The sequence below is a fragment of the Balaenoptera physalus genome (genome assembly GCF_965194825.1).
Source record: "Balaenoptera physalus genome assembly, chromosome: X".
In the NCBI taxonomy this organism is placed as follows: domain Eukaryota; kingdom Metazoa; phylum Chordata; class Mammalia; order Artiodactyla; family Balaenopteridae; genus Balaenoptera; species Balaenoptera physalus.
In genome coordinates this window covers 28,958,688-28,980,445 of record NC_138903.1, presented here as the reverse complement: position 1 = coordinate 28,980,445, position 21,758 = coordinate 28,958,688, and the positions used below count along the sequence as shown (strand labels likewise).

Genomic DNA, 21,758 nt, shown 5'->3' with positions numbered 1-21,758 from the left:
TGTGTCAGTTTTTCATGTGTAAAATGGGGACAGTAGTAGTACCTACATCATAGAGTTGTTATTACTAAATGTCGAGATATCAAAAACACTTAGAATAAAGCTGGGCACATTGTTAAGTACTGCACAAATATTCTGTTTCTGTAGAAGAAGTGCACATGTGTACTTATGTAAAACAGTCATTTTCTTATTAAAAAGCAGTACATATTCATTGCAGAAAAATTAAAAATGCAACTAAGAAAAGGCAATCTGTTAGCCAGAAATTGCAACTGTTAAACTTTTGGTACAGTGTACATTTTTCCATATCACTAAATATTTATCTATAGCACTTTTTAAATGGCTGCAGAGTATTTCACTGGATGGATGTCCCATAATTTTCAACCCATACCCTATTGGTGAGCATGTAAGCTATTTTAAATGTTTTGCATCTATATATGAGGCTATGGCAAACATTCTTATAGTTGAATATACGTACACATCATTGTCACCTTAAGATAAACTATTAGAAGTAGAAATTGTGGTCAAAGTGTAAGAGTGTGTTTTTATTTGGATATGTACTGCAAAAGCTCTGCCCCATTCACTCCCAACCCCAACCCTCAGGGATATTCCAACGTGCTTGCTTACCAGCAGTGTATGAGAAGGGCCAATTCCCTGAACTATTGTTATTGTATGATACCACCATTTAGTAATAAAAGATAAAATTTTTTAAATCGTTGCCAAATCAATCAATTGATTTGAAGCTCACTGTCTGAGTTTTGTTCCTGTAGTTCCTAGTGAAGGTAAACAGTTTAATAGACTTATAGATACTGTACAGCACAGGGAACTCTGCTCAATATTCTGTAATAACCTAAATGGGAAAAGAATTTGAAAAGAATAGAAAAAAATAGACTTATACGTCAGTTATAGTTCTTTCACGAATTGTCTGTTGCTGATCCTTGTTCATTTGTTTTTCATTTGAGCATTGGCCTTTTTCCTATTGATCTATGACAACGGTTTTATCTTAAGAGTGTCTGTGAAATTATATAAGATGTATTGTTTTTGGTTTTGATTTTTCTTTTGCTTATTTGATTTTTTATGTTAGAAAGTTTCATATTGTAAATTGAAGTTGATCTCTTTATGTAATTTTTAAATAAAAATTATAGCATTTACATCAAAAGTAAAAGAACATTTTAAAATGAATAACAAATCTACCAAAATATAGAAGTTACTTATTGCAGTTATATGAAGATCATTTAATCATGACTTTGGATTAATCATAATCTAACAATTTATTCAATAAGCAATCTAATTTATCTTGTAGTCTCATATAATAGAGTCATGAATTAACAAATATCAAATAGTAGTTCTTTTGTTTTCAAAATATGTTTATATTTGAAATACATTTCATTTATATTGTTTTATATTAAAGTTGACATCTGAATGTGTATCTCATTAGTGATAATGCGAATTAATGGTATAGACTGTTCTCACAAAAATGAAAACTTTTGAAAAGTGTGAATTTTAATACTCCATTTATCAAGTAATATGTTAGATTTGGAAAGATAGCAGAACATATGTTTTGGGAGGGAAGAGAAAAGGGAAGAGTAGAATTTGGAGTCAGGAAAACCCAAGTGTTTAAAGCCAAGTTTTTTTCACTTACTAGTAAACTTAGGAATATTATTTATAGTTTTGAGCCTTAATTTCCTCATGTGTTAATTGAAAGGAATGAATACTTTTAAGGCTTTAAAGATATTTTCATGAAATCTTTTAAATTGAAGGAAAAGAAACGCATAAATAAGAAGTGCACAAATAATAACAATAGAAGTTGATGGATTTTTTAAAAAGTTTTCATACCCATGCTCCTAGCACCCAGATCAAGAATTCGAACATTACCCTAGGAGTCTCCCTCATGTTTCTTCCCAGTTATTAATCCTTTCCCAGCTACCACCCTCACCCAAGGATAAGTACTTTTCTGATTTCTAACACCTCTATTAGTTTTGCCTGTCTTTGAATTAATATAAATGGAATCATACAGTACCTGTATATACTCTTATGTTTGAATTCTGTTCATCATTATTTTTGTGAGATTCTTCTATGCTATTGCAGGTACCGTAGTCTGTTTTCTTACTCTCTTTATAGTGTCCCATTGTGTGAATATACCACAGTTTATCCATTCTACTGTTGGTAGGCATTTGGGTTGTGTCTAGTATGAGGCTATTATGAATAATGCTGTTATGATGTACATGTCCTTTACTGCATGTATGTGCATTTTTCTTTAGGATATACTTGAAATAGAATGGCTGGGTCATAAGATATGTGTGTGCTTGGCTTTGGAAATACCACCAGTTTTCCAATGTAGTTTACCAATTCACTCTCACCAGCAGTGTATGAGAGTTCCAGTTGTTCCACATCCTCATCAAGAATATGTAGTTTAATTCTTTTTCCTTTTAGCCATTCCAGTGGATGTGAACTGGTACCTCATTGTGTTTTTATTTGTGAGCATCTGATAATTAGAGCCATTTTTATATCCACGTATGTGAAGTTCTTGTGCAAATCTTTTGCCCATTGGGGGGAAAAAATAGTTACCTGTCTTTTTCTCATAGATGTCAGAGTTCTTTGAATACAGCTTCTTTGTCAGATAGATGCATTGTGAATATCTTCTTCCAACTTAGGCCTTGCTTTTTTCTCCTAACGATATCTCTTGATGAATGAAGTTCAATATGTCAATCCTTTCCTTTATGGCTAGTGCTTTTTATATCTTATTTAATAAATAATCACTTACCCTAAAATCATCAAGATATTTTCCCATGTTTTCTTTCAGAAACTTTTATTGTTTACCTTTTACATTGAGGTCTACAGCAATCTAGAATTAATTTTTTTGTGTACGGTGTAGAGTAGGAGTCAAGATTCTATCCAATTAACCTGGAACCATTTATTGAAAAGATCATCCACAATCCACTTAACTAAAGTGGACACCATTGTCATAAATTAAGTAAATATATGTAGTCTATTTGTTCTCACAGCCATACCACACATAATTAACTATAATAAATATTGATATCTGCTTGTAAACATTCTTAAACTTTGTTATTTTTCAAAATTGCCTTGGATATTTTTGGCCCTTTGCATTTCCATATAAATCTTAGAGTTGGCGTGTCAATTTTTATTAAAAACTAGCTGCTGCAATTTTGTTAAGGGTTGCACTGAATTTACACACTATTTGAAGAGAACTGATATTCTTACAGTATTGGAACTTTTAATCGGTTCCTTCAGTTGGCTCCTTCCAATAGAGGAACAAGGTATATTCCTCTTTTTGCTTAGGTTTTCCTTAATCTCTCAGTAATGTTTGTAGTTTTTAGGGTAGATGGCTTGCTTTTTGGTATGAATTACCAAATTACTCCCTACAAATGTAAGAATTTATCCTAAAATGTAAGAGCACTTACTCTCCAGAATTTTGACAAATAACCTTTTTAAAAAGCCAGTATAGGGCTTCCCTGGTGGCGCAGTGGTTGAGAGTCTGCCTGCCAATGCAGGGCACACGGGTTCGAGCCCTGGTCTGGGAAGATCCCACATGCCACGGAGCAGCTAGGCCCGTGAGCCACAATTACTGGGCCTGGGCGTCTGGAGCCTGTGCTCTGCAACAAGAGAGGCCGCGATAGTGAGAGGCCCGTGCACCGCGATGAAGAGTGGCCCCCGCTTGCCACAACTAGAGAAAGCCCTCGCACAGAGACGAAGACCCAACACAGCCAAAAATAAATAAATAAACAAAGTAAACAATGCGTTTAAAAAAATACATTTAAAAAAAAAGACTAAAGTTAAAAAAAAAAAAAAAAGCCAGTATAATAGACAAGTGATGGTATATCATTGCTGTTTTAATTTGCATTTGATTGATTACTTAGTGGTTGGACTTTTCTCGTTTATTGGTTGTTTGCATTTTTTGCCAAATTCCTGTTCATATTCTTTATCCAATTTTCCAGTAGATTTTCCATCTCCATTCTTTGAAAGATCTTTTTATATGTGATAATATTACCCTTTGTTTGATAAATGCTACAAATATTCCCAGTTGTTATTTGTTTTTAGTTCTGCTGCCTTAATTTCTAGATGAACAATACAAATGTTATATTTAATAGTTTATCCACAGTCCTGTCACTTCTAAAGGGCTTCCCCACACCAATATTTCATTCTAGTTCTGCTCTTATTAATTTTTTTACACCTAACACTTTAATTTCTCTAGAATATTTTTGGTGTAAGATATGAAGTCAGTATTTAGTATCTGTTTATTTCTAAAACAGTCACCTCTATTCATCTTAATACTAAAGCTTCTACACATTTGAAATTAAAATTGAAAAACTGAAAGTAAAGGAAACCTAATCTTGTGTGAAATTAGGTCAAGATTTGGTTAGATACTAAATTAACACATAAGGGAACTGAATGTGTTTAAGTGTTTTCTTTCACCACAGGGCACATGTTGTACAAAGAGCATGGTTTTTTAATACTTAAAAAGATTATTAGGAAAAATGACCCATTTTACTAGTAAAGTGTTTCTGTCCATAGTTTGATAAGAATATGAAGTAGTAAATATAACAGTAAATTTCTTTAAAGCACATAGAAACTGACACAAAACTTACTCTTATTTTACATCATAAATTATTTATATCTGTTATCTTTTTCCATGAACTATGTAGAAGAAGCCATCAGTTCCTGAAGACTGTTTTGAAGGGCGGAGAGGGAGCACAGAAATTATGTACTAGAAGGTCTCAAATTACACCCTATCATTAACTAAGTGATGTTGTCCTGGGAAAATAATCAGAAGATTTTTGACTGATGGCAAAGACGTGTTATATCCTATTAATCATGATTTGTTATTAAAATATATAAAGTATAATTTCTCCCCACTACTTTTTGGTGAGAAGAAAAGCTAGTAGTTTTCCTTTGTAAATTAACTTATATCTTTGCAAAGGTAATACATTTATATTTTTCAAAAATTAAAAAATATAGTGAAAAATCCCCCACCCCATCTACCATCTGCCCTACCATCCCCAAACATTGATTTTAGTTCCAGAAATATACCTACAAGATGAATTCCTAGAAGTAAAAGTTCTGGGTCAGAGGTTATATGCATTTGATAGATATTGCCAAATTGCCATCCCATTGGCCATGTATAAGAGTCTGAGTTTTCCACAGCCTTGTCAGCATAGTGTGTTTTTAGACTTGGATTTTGTTATCAGTACAATAGTTGAAAGTTTTAGATCTCTCATTGTGGCCAAAGCATAACTTCTTTTTGTATGTTTAAAATCCATTTGTGGTTTTTTTTTTGAACTGCCCTTAAATTTTGTCCTATTTTTTTTTGGTTGTTGGTCTTATTCATATTAATTTGCAGATGCTCTCTTATGGGTTAGGAAAATTAATACGTTATCTGAGATGTCTGTCACAAATATTTTCTTTCATAATTTGTCATTTGTCCTTTAACTTTGCTTTTAGTTTTCTTTACCATACATAAGTTTCTGATTTTTATATAGTCCAATTTACTAATATTTTTGTTTTGTAATTAAAGCTGTTTAACCTGAGGATAAAATTACATTTTTTTTTATGTCGTTGACTACTCTGGACATGTATTGCTTCTTACATTGAGAAAAAAAGAAATTAATCCTGAATCTGGAAATTGTTTTTCTTTCATTCAACAGATATTTATTGAAGACCTATCATGTGTAGGAACCTAGTTCATCCAGAAATTAAATGTAAATAACAAATTAAATAGTATAAAGTAAATGCTATGATAGTGGGAAACACGAGGTCTGTGAGGCTGTATCTAATGTAGGTATCATAACTAAGCTGGAAAACTACTTGTGTCATTTAATTATTCCAGATGTTAGTCAAATCTCACCCATTGTACTGTTTTCTGTCGGGGGTTTTTCTATCTCTATAACCAGGAAGGGATGAGTTAGGAGGATGAGAAGGAAACCAACAGGCTTCGCTAAAAGTTATCCAGATTTCTGCACTTATACATAAAGCCTAAATGAAACGTGAACTATTTTGTGATCAGATATAAAAATGAGTTTGCAACTCGATTTTAGAGATTTTAGGAATGTGTGATGGCTATTATTTCCAGTAGCTTCAGAATCTAGAGGCTCTTAGATGCTGTACATTGAAGCAATAAAATGCTTTTTACGTTTACTTGTGAGTAGAAAATGACCCAATAAAAATAAACTGTTTAGGTCCCTCCTTATAAATGCTGAAAAAGATAAGTTGAGGGCATTATTAGATTATATATTATATGCATGGAATTATATTTGTGATATCAGCTATAACACACTCACATACGCATATTGGATTGGCCAAAAATCCGTCTTACGGAAAAACCCGAACGAACTTTTTGGCCAATCCAATATGTGTATGTGAGAGTGCTACGGGAAAACCCAAACGAACTTTTTGGCCAACCCAATACATGTATAAATATAGTTCAGCGCTGTAGATGTCCTTATGGGTTAGAACTCATGAAATTCAAATAGGCCTTCATCTAATAGTATGTTTACTTGGCTTTATAGCAGGATACAAGTGAGACAAAGCAGATACAGTATCATGATTCATTATTCATGGGCAGACATTCCATGCTACCCACACACATTGCTTCTTTTGACTCCTTATCCACACAGGGAAAAGCTGCCATGGGTGAAAGCCAGAGTTTGTGCAGGTCACTTTAAATAGAAGCCACAGCCTCTATTTCCCTTCTTTCTTTTACTCCATTTTAGTCATATAGGCCCAAGGTCCTAATATCAACTCACAGCTTCTCCAGTCCAGGCATAGTTCCAGACAACAAGTAAGCCAGCCCCAGCATTTCCCATTCATCTTAAAGTTAGTGTCCCAAGGAAACATTGTTGTGGGAACCTAAGGTCAATCCCAGGCTGGCCTGCATCAGCGCAGGCTAGATGTTAACCCTTTACTCATGCATTTGCGTGCACTTTACAAAATATATACAAATGTATTCACAATATATTTCAAAATACATGTTGTCCACATATAATAAGAGCTTATATAATGTTCTTTCCCCTATAAATTAATTGATTGGTTATTTTGTCCACTAATGTATCTCCTTTTCACCCCACAACTCTTGGGTCCAAATAAAGAATATAATGTTCACTAGTTAGCTCTTTTAGAAGTTTCTGAAACGATTGGTCCAAAGTATGGGGCATTGTTTAGATGATGTGCTACTATATTAGTATGCTTACCTAGTTTACTTTTAAAATGTTTTCTATTATTACTCATAATATCATGATAATATATAATAGATGCATATTGTAACATTTGTGTTCATATTACAATGTAATATTATATTTATATTATTACTAGAGTATAATTAATAATATCATAAAGAGTTGCCATTGCAAGTTCACACTCTTTATTCCTGCGTACCTGTTTTAGCCCTTGATAATCTGAAGAAAAAGGCTTTACTCTTGCTTATCTGTCTCTCTGCATACACTTGAGTTGGAGCAATAATCACTAACATTGAATGATTTTATTATCATTCACTATCATGCAGAATATTGCTGTAAACTATTTACATGGATTACTTTATTTAATCCTTACTCTGACTCTATGAAGCAGGTACTATCATTGTCCTCATTCTATAAGAGAAGGCATTGGGAGTTAAGGAAAACTTGGCTGAAGTGTTAACAAAAGGGATGGAAACATGATTTTTTTTTTTTGGCCACGGGGCATGCGGGATCTTACTTCCCAGACCAGGGATCGAACCCATGTCCCCTGCAGTGGAAGCACAGAATCCTAAACACTGGACTGCCAGGGTATTCCAGAACCCCAATTTAAAACCAAGCAGCGTAACTCTAGACCTCACAATGTTGAACAGCATACAACACTGCTTCCCAAGTTATTTACGGTTTTCAACCAGGGATAAAATTATAGAAGGTTATAAAATTGGGATAATAGTATCTGTATGATAGAGTTGTTGAGCAGATTAAAGAAGACAATAAATGTGAAACTTCCAAACACGGTTGCTTGGCACATAGTAAGCCCTTAATAAAAATCACTTATAAGCATTCCATGATAGTTTACTCTAATTCAGATGTTCTTTTTACTTTTCATTCCAATCATCTGATTCTGTTTTACTTGGTTATGCTAGAGCTCGCAAACTACAGATCACAAAAATGCTTACCTCACCAGTCTTCTTTGTACATAAAAGAATTTCCTTGTACAATTTTCCTTAACATAAAAGAAAGTTAGAAACAAGTACAAAGGCAGAGAGTCTGGCATATAATACACAAGACACCATTATGTTTAATGAATGAGTGGGTAAGTGAAGAATACACTTCTTTACTTTCGTCGGTCGGAGTTGGGTGTGCATTTGTGTGGGTGTGTGTTTTGTATTTCAATAAAAGGCTTATTGTCTTCAAAGTATAGAATTTTGGAAAGACTATTAATCAATGATTTGTAATACATGAATTAAATCCTAATGTGTAGCACATGTATGTAATCAATATCATGCTGTTAAAATACCAAATTCCATAAATTTCTATAACATTTCATAACAAATAGCTTTTGAAAACATTTCTTTTTCCTTTTTTTTTTTTAAATCATGAGACTCTTTTACTTTGTTTTTCCCTATAGGTTTCTAGAGTTTTACCTGAGAAACAAGGAGAAATTGAGGCTCACATAAAAGACCTTGGACAGCTTGAAGAGCAATTAAATCATCTGCTTCTGTGGCTGTCTCCTATTAGGAATCAGTTGGAAATTTACAACCAACCAAATCAAACAGGACCATTTGACATTAAGGTAAAGACTTTTTGCTCTAAATATTATTTTTCGAGAGTGGCAATATCACTGAAATAAATTTCTCATTTGTTATCATCATCACCATCATCATTGTTGTTATAACGCTAATAATAATTATTTTTACTTGAGTAGCATTTTTTGTTTTTTCTTCTGGCATTTACTAGCAATCATGTTTCATTGAACTCATATCACCAGAATGTCTTCATTATACTTGTTACTACGATCCATTTTCCATCCCTACTTGAATTGTACTTAATATGTTTGTAGACTCCTTATCTAAAACTCAAGTCATTTTGGAGACTAAGTGCCTACAAAGTGAAGTATAGACTCCTTAGTAGACATTATAAAACCCTCTCAGACTGACTCCAGTTTACCTTGGTATCCTCTTATTCTGCCAACAATCTCCTCTTGTATTCTAGATACAACAAATTATATAGTTATCTTTATATGCATGTGGTTTCATGCCATGTCTGTGTTCTTGATCTTCTCTCTTCTTTAAATGACTTCTGTCTCATTTTTTGGCATGATGAATTTTCCTCCATCCATTAAGACTGAATTCAATGTCATTGCTTCTTCAAAGCCTTCTTACATACCCCTAGTAGAGTGAAAAACCCTTTTAGGATTGCTTATAAACCTCTGTATCCATCTCCTATAGTCTTTGTACGTTGATTGACACTTAAATTTTAGAGACCTGAGTACCTCATCACACTGTTCTTTGAACGCACAAGGCATCTTCTTACTTACCTCCCTGTCCCACTCATTTCTGAACACCCCCATCCCAGGGCTCAGTGTATGGTGGGTACTTGTAAGCATTTTTAAATCAATGAATAAAGATGTTAATGAGGCACCCAGAATGGTAATGAGATGCTATAGGTAAGCTTAGGGCTCCAGACAAACATGCCAATTGGACACCACCAGCTCCTCCTCTTAGTGTCCCTGTACGCATTGATTGTTCCTATCTTTTCTCCCTTCCCAGGAGCCCATTTCAAGGATTTGTCCCAATATAATTCCCTTTGTTTTGCATCTCCTATGGGCCAACAACATTAAGTGGCCAGTCACATAAACCAATTCAATTGAAAGCACAGCCTATTAATTAATGTAATGATGGGTAACTTCAGACTAAATAAGTTAAATAATATCTTTGAAAAAAGTTTTTTCTTTTAATTCATTGACCCAAATTATTCAATTTATTTGCTTTCCAGGACTATAACAACCTAATGGTTTTATCACTATCTAGTTGGTGTTTTGCTAGGAGATAAGTATAAAAGCAAGTGTGAGGATCTTTTAGAGAAGAGTTAATGAACATTTAGGAAGGATGTACTTGAGTGAGGAAAGGAGAGAGATACAGAAAGGTTTGCCACACCTAAAATGAGTTATATTTGCAAAGTGCACTGCACTACTTTTACCTTACTTCTTCTTGGCATGTTTACATCTCCCATTCCGATAGCTACCCACCAGAGCTGATGATAAGTCACAAGTAGACATCATTTCACCAGTGCAAAACCCAGGCTACTCAACCAGTGGCATGGTCTTGGGTTCAGTTTGACAATTAAATTCAAGTCACAATAGGTTTTACCCAGAACAAATTTAGTTAACTTTAAGAAAGTATACAGGACAAGTGAAAACATATCCAGCGCAGTGATGACAGAGTGGAGGTCTTGACACCAAGGTGCAGCTTCTGATGGACCCGTCACCCTACATTTGAGTCATGTGTGGTCACAGGGACAAGACTGGGTGAGTGCAAAGCACATCATCATGCAGGGAAGCCATCAGTTCTGGTATCCTTTCAGTTTTTCCACCTAACTAGCACCTAGTGTCCTCAGAGGTATTTGACTAGCACCCCTTCTCCAGTGCAACTGCATCTCATCCATACTGATTTTTCATTACTCAATAAATAATCTCAACAAAGAAGGACAGTTACTTGGTCCAATGAACAATAACCTCAGCCAGATTCTCAATTATCTTGGATCGAGTATATTCTTAAATATCTCTTGATTTAGTGTGACGAGAGGAAAGGCCATAAACTCTTTATTCCCAACCAGAAATAGCTTTTTGGAACTCAGATATAAAAGCACTCAGATTTAAATACAATCTTCAGTTAGAATGTGCTTCTTCACTAAAATAATGAAAAATATATTCAATGTGAGCTTTCTCTCTACATGGAATATATTTAAGAGAAAAGATAACAAAATCCTCTGATACAAATGGATGTTGTTGACTCAACCAAAGTAACTTTAGTCCCAATGTGTGTACCCCAGAATAGTGCTCAAATATTAAAAACTTTCATTGAGCCTTTGTCCATGGCCCATAGGTTCCTGCCAAATGGGTCCCTGCAGTTTAGCATGAAAGCTACTCTCAGCTGTGTTAATCACTTTCCTTTATTAAAGCTCCAAGACACCACTGTCACTGCTGTGTATAGTTTCAGGAGTCATGATATTTGCCCTCCTGCAGCTCAGTCTAAATCACTGAGGGGAGAGGCAGCTGCTTTTTCCCTGGCAGTAAAACTCCTTGGCTTCAGTCCTCTGTGCGTATCCTGAGTTTTTCATCTCTGGAGTGTAGATTTCAAAAATATTCCTTTAGCCTTTTTCTTCTGCTTGTGGCTGTATCCAAGGCAAAAAAAAGATCATAAAATCATATATATGATGACTCAAAAAATTCTTCCTATAATTCTCAGACCCCTAACTTGTAATCAGGAAATAGTGACCTGTGTGAATAATTTACTAACCTACCTAGTTCTTTATCCTTCTTTGTCTAGCTTCTATCTATATTCACTGTCTAATGAATTATTTATTAAGATTGCACAGAGTTCTTCTGCTAAAAGATATGCGATTTTAATCTGTACAGCCTTCTATAGCCCTCTGCTTAGAGATTAAACTTCTTTTTCAGTTAAAGGAATATGGGAAAATGGACTTGGCTTAACTTCAAATTACTGGAAACCAAAAGGTTTGTATACAGCTTTGAGGACATGCCCATTTTTTAACACAGAGAGAGAAACACCTTTAAAAAAAATCTTAGTAATGAGTTAATGCAAAGAAAGTAGATGCACAAGCAGCCTCTATTTCCTAAATTTAAAGAAATTGTCCTTGTCTGGCCATGGTGGCCATGACTTCCTCTGAAAAAAAGGGCCTAAGGCCTTGCCATCCAGGTGATTTGTTTTCTCTAGTCAAACTCTGAGCACCTGTTAGAAAAATATGTAATATGCTCTGTGAGCCTCGGTTTTGCCTGCTTCGCACTTCATGCTTATTGATGAAATGCAGCTAGCTGTGTAATGAAACCCAAATAAAAAAAGCCTTAAGGGCTCTGTTCTAATATATTGTTTATGCTGGAGTGAAAATTGACTGCACATCGCTTGGTTTGTGCAATTTACTCCCGAAATATTCTTATTCAGGAAATCCTGCAAATAGCAATATTCATCTTGAAAATCACCTCACAGAACCCTTGGCAAGCTGAGAAACATAATCAATGAGATCGTGATGTAGAGGGTGAAAATTAGGCATAATCACAGCCCTTTCCCATCAGTCAGCCCACTAGAAGGCATGCCTTTGAATTTTGATTTTCAAATGTACTCTCAATTTAGACACCAAATATGTTGATTTTAGATTAAAGAAATGATAATTGAATGCTAAGAACCAGGAACCAGTTAAATTTTCTATGAAGGGTCTTATGCTTTTACTCTTTAATGAATGCTTTCAATAATGACCTGGAGATATACTAGTTATCTGACATGAAACTGCCTAACTAATGCTTTCCAAACTTTTTAAAAATTAATTAATTTATTTATTTATTTATTTTGGCCGTGCTGTGTGGCATGTGGGATCTTTGTTCCCTGACCAGGGATCAAACACGTGCCCCTTGCATTGGAAGCGCAGTCTTAACCACTGGACTGCCAGGGAAGGCCCCCAAACCTTTCATTTAAATATGAGGTGGGGAGGGGGCACATAATTTTATGTTGTCTTACTGACTATATTATGCTCATATTGATGACAGGGAGGGTTTTTTCCTCCCCTCAAGAATGACTTTCCACCTGTGGTCCATTAAAAAGCATGACAGTGTTGTACTGACTCTTCCTTACCATGTAAGACACTTAATTGTCCATGATGTCAAATCCACACTGAAAAGTACCAAAGGACACAACTGTAGTGACTGAATGTTAAAGTATCTGAACACCAAAATCCTTCTCTGCACGTGTTCACATTGCTGTGAGTGTTGTCAAAGAAAAATTGCGTGGGACAACTTAATACGCAAGTAAGACTTTATTCAAGACTATTGCAGTAGGGGAGAGAGATTGAACTCAACTCCATTGAAAGAAAAGGCAAGAAAGATTTTAAGCGTTGGGATGAGCTAGGGGAGAAGTACTCGAGGACATTAACAGGGAGGTTGGTTCTTGTGATTAGGCCATCTGTGTTTGCTAGCTGTCACTTATTGAAGGTAAACTACTGTCTTCCCACAGAGACTAGGAGATAGGGTACTATCCTTCTGGATGTTCACATTTCAAAAGGATGGCTCCCAGGTCCTTGAAAAAGCTATTCCTGGGTTGTAAAAGATTTACATCTCAAAAGGGCAGAGAAGGAATTTATAATAGAAAGTTTTCTAAAGTAAATGTGCTAAGAAAAGAGATGTCAGTCCCATAATCAGGAAGAAACCTATCTAAATTTTAATCAAGCTAAAGGAGAATGTTACAGCCATCTTTGTCAGTCCCTTTTTTGTTCAAGGGAAACTAGGTTTCTGATTGAACAACTTAGGAAAGCTACTCCATGTAGTTCATTTTAGAAGCTTTCTGTTGTTGAAAGACTAGTTGAACTGACTCTGAGACTTGGGTGTAGAGGGTATTTGCTGGATGGTGTGAGCAATCAGGTATTTAATGAGGGAGCTTTTTATGCAGGTAAGAAGAAGAAAGATTAATTGTTAGAGCGGACTATAAACCCAGTTTCTGAGGCCAGAGGGTAGCCACTTAAGAAAATTCCTAGATGTTGTGCTGGAAGCATTTTTAGATAATGGAGTGAGGATGGCAGTGGCCATTTGATGGATTTCTTGGTTTGCAGCTTGAATGTTTTTGGTGATGGCACAGACATCAGAGAGGTTTTAGTAAGATTGTCCACAGTCATGGTTATTTCCTGGGGCAGAGCATGAAAGACGTGGGCGTTCTGGTGAACTTCCTGAGTAGCCCACACAGCAGCAGCTCCAGGCATGAAGATTGTCCATACATAATCTACTGTGCTGATGAGTCTTTTGAAGTATATATCAAGTTATTCAGCTTCAGCTCTCAGGGCTTCTTTAGAGCCTAGGGGGCAAAGTTTAGCTCCAAGACGATGTAGACTCTCAATAAGGATCTGGGCAGTCAGCTTTTAGTTCTCAGTCATGCCAAGACAGGAGAGTGGGAGAAAAATTGGAAACATTAATTTGGAGAGCTGTGGCCAGATATTGAAGGAAATGAGAATAATTGAAAATCTGGTAATAGCTGTAAGACAGCAGGATCCAGTCCAATTTACGGGTAGGTAACAAAATCATGTACTCTACAAAGAAAAGTAAAATAGCTCAAAGGCAATGAACAGGACCAGAATCTGATAACCCACAAAGGTATGCTATAGTTTTCTATTGAAACATAAACATTTTCCATACAGTAACCTCCCATTTGATCAAAGATACTCAAAGTAAGGTTATTCTTGTTTACAAAATAAGGGTGAGCTCTTTATTTACACAGATGCAGCAGGAATAATAATTTACCACATAGGCCTTTTAAAGTTTGTTTTGCTGAAAATTTTCATAAGGAATTTCAGTCTTGACTTTTAAAAGCCTCACGAGATTAAGAAGCCAAGCCAAGAACTTGAAATCAGATTTTACCTGACATGCCTATAGATTTGGGTGAATCCTTCTATTCTTGAAGTCCTTATAATATCCTAAGTTTTCCTGGACCTGCCAGGAAGTGACCTTCCTTATTCACCTGTAAGGCTGGGCATCCTGTAAGCCAGGTACTAGGCCAGTTTTCCCAAGAGGGCTTTGTAAGTATTGTCTCCATAAAATTAACTGTGGTTTTCTAAAACTGTCTGGTCATATCTGATTCTATGCACATCATTCTTAAATATGACATTCCAGTCAAAGCCTTGGTTATATAATCAATTTTCTCAATTATGTCCTGTTACATAAAGGACAGATTCTTACTGAACCTATGCAAATAAATATATTGCCATGAAAATAAGAATACTTGATAAGAGTTTCTGAGTTCTGGAGGGATCAGGCAGGGAGAAAAGATAAATGTTTCATTTCTCTCCACAGGAATGTAATCTACTAAATTACTATGAGTTATAGATAGCGTAAGTAAAAAGAAAAAGGAGTTCTTAATGTTAAGAAAATGGAACATTAGAGCATCAACCATATTCCCAAAAAAACCCTAATCAAATCATCCTTCATCAGTTCATTAAGTTCTATATAACTGATTCTTGTTTTACTTGATCTCAGGTTAGCAGTTTCCTAAAACCCATTAGCTTCTCCACTAGAGTTCTGGAAATCCTGAGTCAGTCCAGTGGTATGGTCACAAAGTCATTTAAACAAAGCTCTCAGAAGCCTGTGCCCTAGAATACCTGGTGTAGTCCTTTCCAAGAGTTTAGGAGATAGTCCCTTTTTCTTGAAGATAAGCATTCTGGCCTGTAACTGACAAGAAGCACTTTCTGGGAAGCCTCCGAATAAAACAACAGATATCTGTAAATGACAAAAGGCTTCAAATAATCATGGTTAAAGATCTGATGGAAGTTCATTTGACAAGGGAATGTTGTTATTTTTGTGGCACACACCATTTTAATGTAATAACTGAAGTTACTACTGATAACATTATACTGTCATTGTCTAATATTAGGCAGAGCAGCACCAGGTTATACCATGAACAGCAAGGGCATTAACAAATTTCTAGGAACTTCATATAAGTACTGAAATATTTATATTAATAACATTTGACCCATACAAATATAACCTAGGGATACATTACATGCAACTCAGCATATCACATAAACCTAATTATTCTTAATCTATTTTTAGAAGGTGAGAGAACAAATCCTTTGAGATTTTCAAGGCAGCTTGAGATCAAGATTTCATTTAGGATTTGATTTGTGGAAGGCAAAATATCACAGGTTGTCAAATATGTGAAAAGGTTTGAATACTTGGTGAAATAGGATCATGGGTCACTGAAACGATGCTTGACTACCTATTTAACCAAAGTGACAATAAAAGATTTCAGAAATAAATATAGGAGGTGATATGATTGTACAAGACTTTGGCTCTTTCAAAAGTGCGATGCCTCGATTCTCTTAAATAACCAAGGACGTGATAAAATCTACACAAAGCACCGGAAATTATTCTCATAAGACACAGAATCATTGTCACCTAGGTGGATTACTCAAAAGGTAAAGAAAAACCTTTTACAATCTCTTATTAGGAACAGACCAATAATCCAAGAAAACTTTGTCATTTTAATAAAGAGAAGATTAAATTCTAGTTTTGCATTAGTATACTGTTGATACTAAAAATCATCTTTTAAAAGCTTTAAAGATATATCCATCCAATCATAGCCCGCTTTGACCACATAACATAAAATTCCTTTTCCACAAAACTACAACTTTCTGTGTCTGTTCAGATTTTGTCCTACATTTCTTCTCTTCTTCCTTCTGGAACAAGCAGTCATTTTACCTTAGGACATTACTCCCTTCTTGCTTAACAAAAACGCATGCTACATACCTGGCGTACAATGCATACAAAGTTGTTTATCCTGGACATTGTTGTTTCTAGAGATTTTATTTATGTATACTGATTAATAGTTTTTAACCATTAGTACATTTTATTTTACAGAGAAAACCAGGAAGCAAATAAATTTGAACTGTCACATACTAGCATTTTGTAGCAGACTAGCAAATGTTATGAAAATAAAATGAGGTTACCTGCTCAATAGGAGGGCTAAACCTTCCCACCAGTAATTGTGGGAGGGGACTTTTTAAGATTTTCTTTGGACTTAATATGTAATCTTGTGGGAGCTGTGGACTAAAATTTGGGTGAGTGACTGAAGTTATGCCAGGGGGCTATCTGGGTGTCTCCAGAGCCCATCTGAGTGTATCAAATATCTAGTTTGTTTCTAAGTAGACTTTTCAACTTCAGGTAGTTACTTTTGGGGTTCCTACATCCCTTGAGAGCCGCCTGTGGGGGCAGGGAGCATAAAGCTTAAGTGACTGTAGGGAGTTGGGGAGATGGAGTGGCAAGTGAAAAGCCTGACGGGTGGACAGAGGGATGGACAATTCAAGGGAGCTGAAGGGAAGATTGAAGGTGGTGAAAGGAGAACAGAATAGTGGAGATGATGGGAAGGGAGAGGTCTTAGATGAGCCAGTTTAGGGAGATCCTAAATTTCCCAAAGAGGCCAATTGAAAATTCCAGATTAACTTTGGTAAAATCACGCCAACAAGGAGAGAAGCGGACAGCTCCGTAGTAGTAGTCTTCAGAGAAGGAGAATCAGAAGACTGAGAATTTCCCCTGGAGAAGGGAGGAACCACACAGTAATGGCAACAAAGAAAGAAAACCCAAACGAGATCTCTACAGAGAAAGACTACTCTAAGTACCAAAGAACTGAAGCTCAACCGAATGAGATCTCAGACGTTAATGTCATCTAGTTCATTGTTTGGAGTGAGATAATTCAAGTTCAAGTAGTTACTCCCTTAGACGTGTACTAGCTCACGTTAAATTGAATAATATATCTGATTTAGTTTACTTTTATTTTTTAAGGACTGATGTTGGGAAGGTGAGAAACAGGGAAGAGGACACTGACCTCTTAGCCTAATAATCCTCTAATCCTCTTTCTTAGGAAAAAAAAGGTATCAGTGTTTTCTGTTAGGTATGAAAATATTTCTATGGAATGTGTATTGAAAAACAGTGGGTGAAAGCTATTTGACAGAAAGACACAATATTCTCATTCACTATGCAGCTAGACAGAGGTTTTTTGAAAATTTACAACTCCTCTGAGCTTAGGTTGGTTCTGGGCAAGAGTATAATTCTGACTCTGATAAAATCTTGAAGATTGTTGAGGTTTGTGGGTACCATATTTGAGTGAAATTAGGCATCAACTTTTCTCTTTGAACACTGGGCAATCAGAATTCTTCCTCTTACTTTCCACCCCCTCTACTCAACTCCAAAATCCATTGCTGAGTTGAAGTAGCATGATAATGGGGAGAGAAACAAAAGACCCAAGTTCGAATCCCAGCTCGGACACTTATTGGCTTTATGACATTGTTTAACTCAGTTACCCTTTTTAACCTGACTTTCCTGTTCATTAAAAAATGAAAAACACGAGCCAATTCCCTGGGACACTATTGGATTAAGGTAACACTGAGGTGGGAACACGTTTTCCTAAGGCAATAGAAAAAAGACAGTGAATGGGAACTCTCCTTTTGTAGCTGGAATTTTGACAAGAGCCCTTAAAAAGAAAAATCAGGCTTGCAAAATACCCCCTCTTTCAAAAGAAATCAGCACGTTGCTACCAGAAAACCACTCCAAAAAAGACTGCAGATAGTCATGAGAGTTTCTTCATTCACCAAACCAAATTGCCTGTATAAGGAGAAGAATATAAACTTGAAGAGTTTCTTGAATTGAGAATTTCTGGAACGGAGAATTCAAGTAAGACTAACAATTTATTGGCCAAGAAGAAGCAGGTGTGGCTTTTACTGTTCTCTTCCTTATAAGGGAGGGGAGGAGGTCAAACCTCCCTGCCAAGGCAAGGAGGAGGGCTCCAACCGGACCTCTGTTACAGTGGTATTCAGACTATTCTGCTTATAAACCTCTAAAAATACTTCAGAAAACTGAGTATCTGCTAGCACGTTTTAAAGTTGACATCCATTTCCTCCCTTGGCATATTGTAAATATTGACACTTAAAAAGTGTTACATTACTCTTTTGAATGGATCCAGTGGAATCCAAATACCATAGCAATATGATATCTACCATCACCCACTTTAAAAAAAAATACACAAAACAAGTTCCTCATTAATAATTAGAAGTTTCGGGCTTCCCTGGTGGCGCAGTGGTTGAGAATCTGCCTGCCAATGCAGGAGACACGGGTTCGAGCCCTGGTCTGGGAAGGTCCCACATGCCACGGAGCAACTCGGCCCGTGAGCCACAACTACTGAGCCTGCGCGTCTGGAGCCTGTGCTCCACAACAAGAGAGCCCGCAACAGTGACAGGCCCGCGCACCGCGATGAAGAGTGGCCCCCGCTTGCCACAACTAGAGAAAGCCCTCGCACAGAAACGAAGACCCAACACAGCCATAAACAATAAATAAATTAATTAATTAAAAAAAAATTAGAAGTTTCATATCAGTCCTCTTTCTTCTTTAAATCATATTTCCAGTCCACTTCCCCAAAGAGTTGTATCCTAATGTAATACATATTTATGCTATGAAGTCTTTTATTAACCAATCTGTCTTACTTCTATATGACAAATACACCCATGTGGTTTTAAATTCAATTTTTAAAACAATTTTCTGTGACTATAAGGTTCTCAGTATTTTTTTAAATCCTTTAGATTGAGTTATAGCTACAATCATTAATAATAAAGATACCTAGTAATAACCAAATTGCCTAAATATATGTACCTTTTGATAAATAATTATTAAACATACCCAGTAGATTTTTGGAAGTGAATCTATGAATGAGATGGCTGAGTAAGTGCATGATGGTACCTTGATTAAAGGAGGATTTCAGTCATTCATATTTTGAATTCTGTTTCGATTTGGCATAAATGTGTCTTAGGTAAAATACACTATTGAGATACATCAGTTTGTAAAGTTGGAGGACTATCATTAACTAAAAAGTAGGAATGATAATTGGAATGATGTGTGTACCACAGGAACAAACCCAGACGAATTCCTTGTAGAAGCTGAGAATCTGGAAACTGCTTCCACGAACACCATCTATGCCCATATATCCCTAGGAAAGTCTTTGTATCCCTCCAGGGGCACACCCCAGTTTGAAGATTGCCACTCTAGGAGAGGTTGACATTCTGTGAGAAGGGGAGAAGGGCAACATAGACCCTGGCTGGACACTTGTTAAACTGTCAAAACACCACCAAGTTTATCTTTTTTTTTTTTCTTCCGCCAAGTTTATCTTACCACAGTCCGTGGCCTTCTGTAACTTCATCTACATTGTGAAAACAAATTTCTCAACTAGATTGAATCCTAAGACAGAGCCCTTCAACACATCAGTAGAAACTTCCCTCTACTTTGTCATCAATTCAACCGTCAATTTCCTTTGGCAATTGTTCAGTTAGTTACCAAACTCTAATTGTTTTATTTCCTACCCAGTTCATATTGCCCCATTTTGTCCAAAAATGGTCATTTGGAGATTTTATCAAATATATTGCTGAAATGCACATGAACTTTATTTTCCTATATCCCTGATCAACCTCTCTAAGGAAAGAAAAACATGAGACTAAGCTAATGAAATTTTCATTCAGCTAACTAACCATTTATTGATTAACTACAATGTCCTCCTATGTTAAGGTGGCCCTCATTCTCAATTTGCTTAGAGATCAGTTGGTGGTATATAAATATACCTCACTGTACTAAATGCAATCAATGCAGAAGCATTTACAATGCAGTGTAGTGAGTACACTTATAGGATGTTGTGATAGCCGAGAAGAATGATACCTAACCCAGTGGGGGTATTATTTAGAGCACAGCTACAAAGTGTGGTTCCCTAGACCAGCAGCAGCAGCACCTAGAAGCTTATTAGAAATGTAAATCCTTGGGCCTCTCCATAGACCTCTTGAATCAAAACAGATGTGAGTGAAGATCAAGAAACTGTTTTAACAAGCCCTCCAAAAGATGCTTTCACTTACTAAAGTTTGGGAAGCTCTGGTCCCAAGACAGCCTCCTGGAGGATGTAATGTCTGAACTGGATCTTTAAAAGATGAGTAGGAATTGATAAAGTGAAATGTGTGTGGGGGAAAGGAAAAGGGTTCCAGAGAGAAGAGGCAATAAGAACCAAGATATGAAGTGATTAATGGCATGAAGTATGGGAAGAAAAATAAATACAACGATGTTGTAAGCCCAGTTTGGGTGAGGCTTGTATGCCACTAAGGAGCTTAGACATTATCTTCGAGACACGTGGGAGCTATTAAAGAGAGGTGACTGGCAAACTCTCAAATTTGAGGAGTGTCCGACCAAAAAAGGAAGCGCAGACAGGAGATGATTGAGGTAGTTGAGAAGCACCATGGTCCTGGACGAGGACTTTGGTAGTAGGGATGAAGAGGAGGAGATAATTTAAAGAACTGTATTTCAAATTATTGCTGGTGGCCCATTGCTAAGTCATGAAATCAACATAATAAACAAGGTAGTGTGTGGCACAATAGAATATAATCACATTATCGTATTGTATTTATTGCATGTGGTATGGGTAAGTATTTTGTAAAACTGTTATTTTTGTTTACATATTTCATTTTTGTTTCTAATTTTGAGAGAATCTGCATGGTCCTTTTATACAAAATGACTTAGTACTCTGTCAGTAAGTTCATACTGGGTTATTTATTATAAGGTTGAAAATGAATTCATCCTTCAAGACAAACTTTAAAAGAGTAAATCATTTTCTTTATGGAAAAAATAATACTTTCTTGTGGTACAAAATTCAAATCCTCCCTTGAATCTCCATCTTTCAGCCACTCAGTTTCTCTCCCCATAGTTGCCAAGGTTATCAGTTTCTTCAATAGCACTCCAAGGATAGGACGTGAGTGTGTGTTTGTGTATATATTCTCTCCTTTTCCTGTCTTCTTTAAAAAAGAAAGACACACGCACAAAAAACCAAACAGTTGGTAGGATACTATAAACACTGTTTCTGAATAGTGTTTTTTCCCACTTAATGATATATACTGACAGTTATTTTCCATATTAGCTCTTTAAGAATGTTCTCATTTTTGCAGTTGAATACTATTGTATTCTAAGGATGTACCACAACTCATTTGACCAACGTTCCAATTAAT

At 35.9% G+C, this 21,758-nt stretch overlaps 1 protein-coding gene across 5 annotated transcripts in view; it reads left to right on the top strand.

The window, feature by feature from the left end:
* DMD (dystrophin) overlaps positions 1-21,758 on the top strand; it is a 2,259,822-nt gene that overhangs the window by 1,700,071 nt on the left and 537,993 nt on the right. For all 5 annotated transcript variants that reach the window (XM_082446317.1, XM_082446321.1, XM_082446320.1 and 2 more), the window contains one exon: positions 8,596-8,760. In XM_082446317.1, coding sequence (XP_082302443.1) covers positions 8,596-8,760 — 165 coding nt within the window. The remainder of the gene's footprint in view (positions 1-8,595; positions 8,761-21,758) is intronic.